Below are 12,533 nucleotides of genomic sequence, written 5' to 3'. Positions count from 1 at the left end.
AGAATGTCGATTATGAAGGTCCGCCTGTATTTGACGGTGAAGGCGTAGAAGAAACAACAAAAGAGGAAGAGTTTGTGGTTGGTGATGTGGATCAGGCACTGGTGGTGATGAGGAGTTTCCTGACTCCCTTGGAGAATAACACTAATTGGTTGCGTAACAATATCTTTCAATAGACATGTACTGTTAGAGGGAAAGTATGTAAATTTGTTATTGATTCTGGTAGTTGCAAGAATGTGGTGGCTGAGGAGGTTGTTAAGAAGTTGGGTTTGCAGACTGAGAAACATCCCAAACCTTACAAATTAGCCTGGCTGGAGAGAGATAATGATGTAGAAGTGTCTCAACGTGCTCGAATCAGCTTCTCAATTGGACCTACCTACAAGGATCAGGTTTTATGTGATGTAGTAGAGATGGATCCGTGTCACTTACTGTTAGGGAGGCCGTGGCAGTTTGACAGGCACTCACTGCATGATGGATATACCAACACGTACAACTTTCTGTTTAGGGGAAAGAAAATTGTGTTGCTATCAGATAAGAGTTCAGTACAAACAGTTGGGAGCAACACCAACTTACTAACCAAAAAGAAGTTCGAGACAGAGATGGAAGAGTCTGGGGTAGTGTATGTGCTGGTGAGCATGAAGTCCCTCTCGCAGTTCAGCAATTGCTGAAGGAGTTTCATGAAGTTTTCCCGTCAAATTCGAGGGCAAATTTTTCCCACCTTGGGGAGAATGATGAAGTGTATAAGGGATTAGAATTTATGATGAAATGAGATTGTCGCAAGGCAAAATAATATTTTTTTTATTTCATGATAACTTTGAACTGGTTCGTTTTTGGCGAGTTGCTAGTCTAATTTGATCAGAATCGAGCCAATGAATAAAATTCAGGACCTTTGGCCCTGATGCAAGGCCAATTTTGGGCAAAATCCATCGTTTAGGCTCTCGTTTAGGCGTTTTTGCTATTTATGGCAATTTTTGTTTTTGCAATATCTTTTTCCATAAAATTCGGACTTATATTCCGTTTGTTGGAGGACGATCCTGAAGATAAGGATTTTCCATTTTAGTAGTTATCTCATATTTTTCTATTTTTGGAAAAATGTCTTTTTATTCTATTTTCCGAATTTTGCTAGGTTTTTCTTCTATTTAAGACGTCGTAAGCCCTTTGAGGCGACAGTTCTTGAATTCAATAAAATTTTCTTCAGAATTTTCTCATTTTATGATTGTCCATCTTCCCTATAATCTTTCGCTACGCCAATTTGTAATTTATTTCTAATTCAAGACTAGTAGTTTACTATTTCTTGCGTTTCTTGATTAATCTTGCATACCCATTACATTATTTAATTGTTTGGCCGTCAGTTAGATAATTAGTTGCTTGTCGTAGTCTTGGAGACCCACAATTACGTTTAGAATGCGAAAATGTTAACATATGTGCAATAAATGTTAGGAAATATTTATCACAAGTGCAATCATATAGATAATCTAAATTTTTCATGCATTCTAACCATTTGAATTCGGGCTAGAAATATATTCGTGTCGTGGTTAGGTTAGACTTAATTTGTTTTGGGAAAGAAAATTATATACATTAGCTTTATCGGTTGTCAAGGACATATGAATGGAACTAGATTACAAGTCAAGAATTGAAATAGATAGCAATTATAGGCAGATTTGAAATACAATAGAATCATCCATAATTTGATAAAAAACTAAACTTTTATAGATTTCTTAAATTAATTTAGCAAAAATCAAATCAAAATATCTCTTTTATTTTATATAATTCAAATTCCATACATAACTGATAAATTTGAATTGAAATTTATTTCCCGTGGGACGACATTCTCAACTCATCAACTCTATTACTTGTCTACCCTTGCCGGTTTCGTACGAACAATTAGAAGCCATTCTGTTTAACAATGAATAGTCAAAAGTTGTACAAACTGACTGAATTTGTATAAATATGCCAAATCAGTTGGAGGATGAACATCCAAAATAATATGGAGCTTGAACAGGAAGAAGAGCTAGAGCCAGTGAGTCCTAGTGCTCAATATCTGAAGAGCTCAGCATTATCACTAACTATTTTAGGTGTTATGGAACTAGAAGCTCCAATTGATGTGTCCATTGGCATGTCACTCCTCAGAGATTTATTCATACCCATAAATCATCGCTTTTCCTCAATCATGGTGAGTTGTAAGATGTTCATCCTTTTCGTTTTTAAGGGTGAGGTATGACCGCGGTCAATTAATGTTGCATGTTACTAGCTGGTTAAATGGTTCATTATAGTGTCACAGACAGGTTTAGAAAGACTGCAAGACTTCTTAACTAGTTATATCGAACACGTAGAGAATATAATGTTTTAACTAGGTGTATGCAAAATGCCGAGATAATAATCAAGAAGTGATTTTTTGTACTCCAAGCAGGTTTCCGAGGAGGGAGGAGCAAAGAAATGGAAAAGGGTGGAGGTAAATCTAAAAGATCATGTAGCTATACCAGTTCTTCCCAGTGGCTTGTCAACTGATTATTATGATGAATGTTTTAGTGAGTATTTATCAAAACTAGCATCGGAGCAACTTCCAGAAAACAGACCTTTGTGGGAAGTCCACGTATTTAACTACCCAACAAAGAACGCAGGTGGTAATGTGATATTCAAACTTCACCATTCACTTGGAGATGGCTATTCCATAATGGGAGCGCTTCTGTCTTGTCTACAAAGACTTGACAGACAACCCTTCTATGCCATTAACATTCCCATCGCGCCAGTCTAACTCGAAGCCTAATCGTCACAGTCAAGGTTTTCTCAGGCACATCAACCGGTTTTTTTCTGGTTTGATTAACACTGCATACGATATCGGATGTAATCTCTTAAAGAGCAGTTTGATTGAAGACGATAAATCACCTATTAGATCTGGGCATGGAGTTGAGTGTGGACCATTTGCTATAACTACAACTACATTTTCCATTGAACACATCAAGCAGATAAAGACCAAGCTTCAAGTGGTAAATTCTTTGGGCTTCTTTTTCTTTCTTGTTTTCTTATCGATTGACATTTTCTCATTGTTTATGCTCGTGTAAGTCCTCATATTTAAGGATTGCATTTCGTTCACAGACGGTTAATGACGTGATTACTGGGGTAATCATATTTGGAACCAGATTATACATGCAAAGAGCGAATCAAGATTCCAGTAAAGGGAACTGTACTGCACTTGTACTACTCAATACTCGGGCCATTGGAGGTTACAAGTCTGTGAGTGAGATGATCAAACCTAATGCAGAAATGCCCTGGGGTAATCGCTTTGCATTCTTGCAAGTTTCTATTCCCAATTTGACTGCCTCTGAGTTAAACAATCCACTCAAATTTGTTTACAAAGCCAGCCAATTAATTAAGAGGCAAAGAAATTCTGCAGCAGTTTATCTGACGGGTCAGTTTCTTGACGCCATGACTAAAATTAGAGGTCCTGAGGTAAGTATATTAATTTTTCATGTAAAAAGGCTTATTTACATCTCATGTTTTACCGGAGTTTGATAGTTTACATTTTGGGTTCTTTTCTAGTTCCGTACGAACAAGAGTTCGTCACTGTAATATGATGACGATAGAATCCATCACTAATTTCTCAAAAATTATTCGCTAATGGAGTCTTGAGGAAACAGCGGCTTTAGTCATTTTTATATCTATATACTTTTTTCCTTGCTAATCTGATGTTGAATTGTGCCTTGACGAAGTGAAGCTGTCTTGAGGGAATAATTTCTTCTCAAGCCCGTTTGATAACTATTCTTTCATAACTTTTTTTTCCTTACACTCATTATTAATCACACATTCTCGCAATAAAATATTTTTCACATAAATCCAAATATTTTTCCTAATTTTTAATCACATTTTCCAAAAAATTATCATTCAAAGGCTTAGGGAGTGTTCTCTTTGTATTTCAGTTTTGAGTTTTGAGTTTTGAATTCATTTTGAGTTTTGTATTTTGAGTGTTTGTTTTGAAATTGTTGAAAATGTGTTCTTTTTGTTAGTTTCTCAAAAAAAAAAAAATGAAATTTTTTTTTAAAATTTTGAGAATCACCACAACACCACTTCAAAAAAAAAAAAAAAAAAATTATAATAATAATAATAATTTTTAATTTTTTTTGAAATTTTGAGAATCACCATACCACCTCTTCAAAAATAATAATAATAATAATAAACAAATAAATAAATAAATAAAGGTGTTTCCCGCATTTTCAATTTTTTCAAGTTTTATACTGTAAACGCCCAAAACGAAAAAAAAGTCGTTTTGTGTTTTCTTCACAATTTTTTTTTTCGTTTTCGAAAACAGGAAAGAGACCACGTTTTCACCGTTTTGAAAAATCGAAAACAGAAAACGGCTCGAAAACAGTAAAGAGAACAGGGCTTTAGTTTCTTCAAAAAATGGTTGTCAAACAGGAGGGGCTAATTAAAGAATGTCTCAACTAGATAAATTCACTTATTTCACACATTTCTTTTGGTCATGCCTAGGTTGCAATAAGCCAAAAACTAATATAGTATATTTTACGCTCACCATGTTAAAACCTCTTAATGATAATCTTTCAGAAAATTTACTATCTTAAACAATTCGGGTTTGATGCAACAGGCAACTGCTCGGTACATCTACGGCAAATTAAATAATTCCAGCCTGATGATATCAAATATGATTGGGCCGGTGGAACAAATGTCTTTAGCTAATATCCCAATTAAAGGATTGTACTTTACAGTGCCTGGAATACCACAGGTATTGTATACAGCCATATAAAGAGTTTTTCTGTATTTGTAGCTTATAATTGTAAAATTAGATTTTGTTTCAGATCTTAGATATAGACATCTCAATTCTACATTGAATCAATTGTTTCTTCATGACATGTTGTGCATGCTGAATTATGCAGAGTCTTCAACTAACAATTGTGAGTTATGTGGAAAAGCTGAGAATTGTCATGTCTGTGGAGAAAGGTTTCATCGATCCAAATAAGTTCAAGTCATGCATTGAATATGCCTTTGAGGCAATTTCTAAAGCAGCACTAGAGTGAAGCTCAAAATATATTGTAGCCTTAAAATAATTTCTCCTTTGTTTTAAGTTCATTTAGAATTTGATCGGATACTAATATTTGGATTGGATTACTAAATAAATTAAGGTTGTGTCTTATTAATCTTTTCTAGTACTTGTTTGATTAGAAATATATGTCGATATTATCCACTTTCACCATGCCCTCTATTGAAATGTCTAAGAGGAATTTAATCTGTCATCCCTTTTTAGATCTTGAAGGAAAAATAATTTATTTCCTAGAATTTTGGCTTCTTTGTTAGGCCTTGAGTCAAAAACCACATTAAAGTAAGACATATCTTATTAGATAATGTGCAAACGCTTCAAGAAGTTGAACAATTGTATAACGGGGGCAATAGATGATACTTTAAGTTTGTTCTGAAGTTTTACTTACCGTGTTGATGTTTTTACATTTTTTTTATATAATTATTATAGAAACCTTTTTCTCTATCCATTGTAATATTTGTCTACTATAGAGGGCAAGCTATAGAAGCAGACTCAAACCCCTTCTGCATAAGATTCATTCTTGTATAATACGGGTACCATGATACCCACTCACACAAATACATGAACAACATCGCGTAGTGAATATTTTTCCGAATCTCATACTCACTTTCTCAATTTCAAGACAAAGTTGGTCTTAGGAATTTAACATGAGAAATACCGCAATAGAAAATGAGCACCCTTGGTAAGAACCCATTCAAATCATCGACAGTGAATTTCAACATCTATAATTTTAGTAATTTTCTATCTAAAAAATAAAGATCAATGAATTGGTTGCTTTGAGAATTGGTATGCTAAGCTTCGGCCGGCTTCCTTTAAAAGGTCATCTAATCAGGGAAAGTACCTTAAGAAAATTATATATAAACCGACTCAAAGCAATTATTTATTTATTTATTATTATTATTATTATTATTATTATTATTATTATTATTATTATTATTATTATTATTATTTGTCTTGAAATTAACTTTTGACAACTGGGGACATCTATAGTACATCTTTTTTCCTTGTCATGTAAACATTTTATGGTGAAGATATACTTTTTAGTGCAATTCACCATCTCATTGAAAAACATCTATATGCAGGACATTGAGCAAGAACTGTTCATGCCATTGTTGGTGAATTTCAACATCTATAATTATTGAAAAATCTGTTTTCATCTAAGAAACGAAAGTATAAATAGAATGTGTTGCTCGAGCATGTTAAATGTGTACCAAAATATTTTTTAAACTAACTATGCAAGAAGTCATGAATGCAATATAGTTGTCAATAATGTAAATATAGGCATGCGACTTGACAGTGTGTACTGTATAGTTCCCAAATGTTCGTCTCTTTCCCTAATTAAAGAACAATAAATTTGTGGAATCAGTTGGCAAAATAATGTAACAATTTATCGTGCTTGAATTTATATTCAAAATTAACTATTTGGTAAGTAGAAAATTGGACCTAGTTTTGACCAATTCAAACTCAACGAAAGAAATAAAGCAAAAAGTAATATGATCGAGACAAGAGTTCAACTCTTTATCCTTAAGACAACAGTATTCCACATTGAAGTTGAAGGTCTTCCAAAACTCATCTTCTAATATACGACCTCATAATAGTAAACCTCTAAATTATAGGACTTGGCAAACCTACTGGGAAGATGTAGGCCTGGGCATTGGGTGGGTCAATCCAGGTATTTCAATACCCAGAACCACCCATTATACTTTGAGTATTTCGCAAATGGAACCATTTGAGTCTTTGTATATACTAGAACCAAACTCAAACCCAAACTATTTTCGGTTCTACCCATAACATTTTTATATACATTTATTTAATAAATATTTTGCATAGACCCTTTTGGTACATATATCTAATATGTTGTTACTAGAAAATATTTGTACAATGGAGAAAATTCAGTTAAAAAAATTTCAAGGAGCAAAATATTGGATGCTAAAGGCCACGAAAATAGGAGAAAAATAATTATTATTTTTTAATAAATCTTATTTGATCTATAAGAGAAGCATACTAGGCATATAATTTAATTATGAACAATGCTTAAATTCTTATACTTTTAAAACAAACTGATACAAAAAAATACTAATTAAATACATGAATAATATAGTATCAAAAAATTATGGACCACATATTAAACTCACTTTGTTTGAAGAAAAATAAAAATCTATATATTTAGAAAGAGAACCACGAACTTAAGATAACAAGAAGGTACAACACAGCGCAAGCAATGAATATATCAAATTCAATTGCCATGCATTATGAAAAATTTTAAAAATCACTTAAGTTTATTAACAATACAAGAAAGTAAAAAATTTGAATTGCAAAGATTCATCAACTTATACCACAACTTGTTTGGAATTTTTGATTTGTAAAAAGCTCAAATTGTAAACATTAACATATAAAACTTCTGAAATGCAACAATATGATGTAAGGCGAGATATAAAAAAGTAAGAGCCAATCTTATTTTTTTAAGGTTAGAATTTAAAGTTTTAGACTAATGACTGCCAAAATTAGGATTTTTAGGTTTTATATGTTTTTTCTAGGCCTAGGCATCGGGTGGGTCGGTCCGGGTATTTCAATACCTAGAACCACCCATTATACTTCGAATATTTCGCAAATGGAACCATTTGGGTTTTTGTAAATACTAAACCAGACCCAAATCTGAACCATCGGTTCTAATTATACCCATAACATTTTTATACACATTTCTAATTTCTATTAAAAAGCTCAACGATTTGCCACTGTTAATGAAACAGTAAATGAATCCCAATTTACTGTACAAGAGAGAAGAAAATGACGTCATTTTTGTCTATATATTTTTTTCCTACTTTTCACTGTTGAAGTTCATTTTTTCCTTCTTTCTTTCTTTCTTTTTCTTCTTTAGCTCACGTCCATCCCTATTTTTGCTTCTTATTTTCAGCGACCATACTAGACAACCATACTCCTTATTTTCAGGTACAACAATTTTTATTGATTGATTTACGCAATTGAAGAGGTGTATGAATTTAAATATCTCTTTCTACTCTCCTTTCTTTTCGAAAAAAATTTTACTGGTTGTAATGGTTAGTAGTGTTTTTATCGTATTTTTTTATGGAATTAACATAAATTTTGTTCCAAGTTGTATAAAAAATGCATATTTTCCGTTCCACCTTCTTGTTTAGGCTGTATAATTAATTATTTTTCTAGAAAGTATTGCCTGATCTTAGTTGGGTAAATTGATGTTTATTTGGTAAATTTATTTGTTGGAATACCGAGAAAGTATTGCTTTAGTGTGATCTTTGATATTAATTTGGTGAATTCATTTTTGTTGGAATACCGAACATTTAGTTTTGATAATTTTTAAGTATCCACAATAAAATTAGCAAAATTAAATGTTCGGTATTCCAACAAAAATGAATTCACCAAATTAACATCAAAGATCACACTAAAGCAATACTTTTCTCGGTATTCCAATAAAAATGAATTTACTAAATGAACATCAATTTAACCAACTAAGACTAGGCAATACTTCTAGGAAAATAATTAGCTGTGCGGAAGCTGTGCTTTTGTTCGGGATTTTGACTTTCTTTTGGCGAATCCATTTTATAGCATTTTTGAGATGAATTTAAAGTTTTTGTTAATTATTTTAAATTTTCGGTATGATATTTCTTGACATTTTGCTCGATTATGTTTTTAATTTGATTGCATATTATTGGCTCATATTCTTTAGTAAAAATCTTTTGACAAGTGTTTCCCTATATATGTTTGAGCTTCAGATTTTTTGTAATTTGGGTTTTAGATTGAGCTTGATTTCATTACATATTATGATCAAAATGTTGCTTCAAAAGGGTGAATGGAACTAGATAAATGTTTGATGAAATGCTTAAGAGAGAGGAGGAGGCTACTGATCATAATGTTTGGCTTTTAAATGTTTGACTTTTAATTGATCAAAATGCAAGAAATGATTTTTCATTTTTTCTCCCTTCTTAACAATAAGATTTTTTTTTTTTTTTGTAATTTCTTAGCATTGTAAATGACAATTTGCATGTTAGTTCTAAGAGCTCTTTGAATTTGGTCGATTTTATCTTCTTAAACATACTAGCCTTTTGTGGTGCTTGTTTATAGATGGACTCGTCGATAGAAATGACATTGACAGAGAGCAATGAAATGGGAGAGAATGAAATTGGTTAAACTATTGAGAGAGGATGAAAGGCGAATAGCTTATAAAAAGAGAATGAATTCACTCATTTAAGCAGACTGCGACTTTCATGTCCCATCTTCTTGCTTTACTTCATGACTCTATTTCCTCTTTTCAGAATAAATGGACTAATTATGCAGTGGCACATATACATTTGAAATTTCTTATGTCGGTGCAAAATAACTTTGAAGTCATTCTAGAGAAAATTAAACTACTGCAATGTCTCTATTAGGAATACAATTGTGCAAATTAATATGAATTAAATCTGCATTATATGGGACTTGGATTTATTTATAACAAATGTTGTTGATTGGTCTAAAGACAATATGTGCAAATACGGTATGCTCTAATACTATATGTTATAGTTAAGATATAACATATTATATGTATATACTATAATACAATGTACATAATAATATAATGAGAAATTATTGCTGTACATTTTTTTTTGTTATATTATAGAAATATGCACATTACAATATATAGCTTACCGTATATGTTATAATACAATTTGTGCGGTTATGCAGCGACTTTTTATTTTATTTTTTAAATTTAATCATGCAACTTAATATTTGTTTAGTTTGTTATTTTATTAGTTAAAAATATTCATTAAATCTAATAAAAAAATATAATTACAAGAAGAAGTTTAACTTCTATATAATACAAAAAAAAACTCTCAAAGAAATAATTATTGCTAACAACAAAAGAATCTTAAAAAATGAAGACGACAAAAACGAGAAAAATAAAACTTGTGAAAAGAAGAAAATAAAAGCATGAAGCCAAAAAGTTCGGTATTATTGTTCGAATGGAAAATGCTTTATTAATACACAAAAGAGTTTTGTAGTCACCAGGTTAAACATATGAATTTATTGTGTTGTGTTAAAAAAAATTTAAATAATTGTAATAAATCTTCTTATTAGGCTAATAAAATTACAATAATATATATATATATATATAGAGAATAAAAATGTCATTTTTATCTTCAACAAAAAAATACATTTAAAAATTAGTAATTTCATAATCACCTTTTTGTTTAAATTCGCGAAAATACAATTATAAAAAAAGAAAACAATATTGAATTACAAAAATCAATATCTGCCAAATACGATATCTGAAGACAATATGTGCAAATACGATATGTTGTAAATACAGTATGATACAAATACGGTATGCTGTATATATGTTGTAAATACGATATGATGCAAATATGATATGCTATTAATACGGTGTGCTACATATACGGTATGCAGCAAATATGATAGGCTGCAAATATGGTATGTTGCAAATATGATATGTGTAAATACGGTATGTTGCATATATGATATGCAAAGTACATATACAGTATGAATGAATCCGGTTTCGTCTACTACAATAAATTTCAATATCGTATATGTTGTCTACCGTATTTGCAACTTATCATATATGCTATCTACCGTATTTTCAACTTACCGTGTATGCTACCTACCGTATTTGTAGCTTACCGTACATACTGAGAATGCAGAACATCATACATTCACTTATCAAATCGAATGTCAGAAAAAATTTCAGACTTTTATTTTTTTCAACATAAGCATAAAATAAATATTAAAATATATGAAAGACAAAATATAAAACGTATATGAATATGCAAGTCGATTTATAATTTTGTGCTCAATCTTCAATTTTTCAATATTGCATTACGTAAAATTTAGAAATATAATCTTCATAGTCAACTAAATCATATTAACACTATCAAAGAATACAGGCAAAATAACTTGTATAACCTCATATATTTCTTATTAAGTATGAAATATACAAGTATATTTTTTTTAGATAACACAATATTGTTACAATTGTAAAAATAATTTGCAATCCTTTTCTTATATCATGGAAATATTTCTAGATATTATTTCAAAAACTTTTCAAAAAATTAAAATTTATACGTTAATAAAAATATGATAAATACAAAATTCGCGCAACGCATGTAACAGTGACTAGTATTTAATAATTATTTTACATAGATCATTTTGGCACATACACCTAATACGCTGTTATTCAAAAATATTTGTGCAATGGAGAAAATTCAGTTAAAATATTTTCAAGGAGCAAAATATTGGATACTAAAAGCCACGAAAATAGGAGAAAATAAAATTATAATTTAAAAAAAATATTTTTCTTAATAAATCTTATTCGATCTATAAAAGAAGTATATTAGGCATATAATTTGATTATGAACAATGCTTAAATTCTTCTACTTTTAAAACGAACTAATATAAAAATACTAATTAAATACATAAATAATATAGTATAAAAAAATCACGGTCCACATATTGAACTCACGCTATTTGAATAAAAATAAAAATATATCTATTTAGCAAGAGAACCACGAACTCAAGATAACAAGAATGTACAATATAGTGCAAGCAATGAATATATCAAATTCAATTGCCACATGTTATGAAAAATTTTAAAAATCACTGAAATTTATAAACAATACAAGAAAGTAAAAAAATTGAATTGCAAAGAATAAACGCTTTGATTCATCAACTTATACTATAGCCTGTTTGGAATTTTTGAATTGTAAAAAGCTCATATTGTAAATATTAACATATAATAACCTCTGAAGTGCAACAATCTGATATAAGACGAGATATAAAAAATTAAGCGAATCTTATTTTTTAGGGTTATAATTTAAAGTTTTAGACTAATTACTATCAAAATTAGGATTTTTAGCTTTTATTCATTTTTTCAGCATATAAATTGTAATTTTTTTTTTTTTATAAAAATCGGTTCCAATCGAGTACTCATGGTTCTGGTTCAGAAACCAAGAACCGAATCGAGCCTAGTTGTTATCGATTATCGGTTCCGATTTCTAATTTATTTTTTGAGAAACCGGACCAGAACATTCAATTTCGGTTCGGGAGATTCAGTTCCGGTTAAAATGCCCAAGCCTAATTTTTTTCAGCCAATAAATTGTAATTTTTTTTATTATATAAAAATTGGTTCTACTCAAGTACCCACGGTTCTGGTTTAGAAACCAAGAATCAAACCGAACCGAGTTGGTTATCAGTTCCCATTCCTAATTTATTTTTTCAAGGAATCAGACCGGAACCTTCGATTCTGATTTTTCGATCACGATTAAAATGTCCAGGCCTAGGAAGATGACTAAAATATGCAAGAAAAAAAATTTGGGATTTAAATGTAATTATGAAATAGTGCTGGAGGAAAAAGAATACTCTGTCCATCCTAAAGATAGTATTGCTTTCAATTTTCGTACAGATTTTAATATACACACGGACACACACACACACAAAAAATTAAATATATATATATATA

General features: G+C 30.6%; 1 protein-coding gene across 4 annotated transcripts in view; it reads left to right on the top strand.

The window, feature by feature from the left end:
* Positions 1-1,762: 1,762 nt before the first annotated feature.
* LOC111379886 overlaps positions 1,763-12,533 on the top strand; it is a 69,289-nt gene continuing 58,518 nt past the window's right edge. The window contains exons 1-5 of one of the 4 annotated variants that reach the window (XM_023003329.1): positions 1,768-2,170; positions 2,408-2,984; positions 3,094-3,447; positions 4,598-4,735; positions 4,887-5,156. In XM_023003329.1, the coding sequence (XP_022859097.1) occupies positions 2,721-2,984; positions 3,094-3,447; positions 4,598-4,735; positions 4,887-5,027 (897 nt within the window). In that variant the 5' untranslated portion in view covers positions 1,768-2,170; positions 2,408-2,720 and the 3' untranslated portion in view covers positions 5,028-5,156. Of the gene's footprint in view, positions 2,171-2,407; positions 2,985-3,093; positions 3,448-4,597; positions 4,736-4,886; positions 5,157-12,533 lie in introns of those variants that run through there. The other 3 variants (XM_023003328.1, XM_023003327.1, XM_023003330.1) reach the window with 3 other exon arrangements.

The sequence above is a fragment of the Olea europaea genome, unplaced genomic scaffold, assembly GCF_002742605.1.
Source record: "Olea europaea var. sylvestris unplaced genomic scaffold, O_europaea_v1 scaffold2051, whole genome shotgun sequence".
Taxonomy (NCBI): Eukaryota; Viridiplantae; Streptophyta; class Magnoliopsida; order Lamiales; family Oleaceae; genus Olea; species Olea europaea.
Note: the sequence above shows the minus strand (reverse complement) of the source record. Positions and strands in the feature narration are given on the sequence as shown.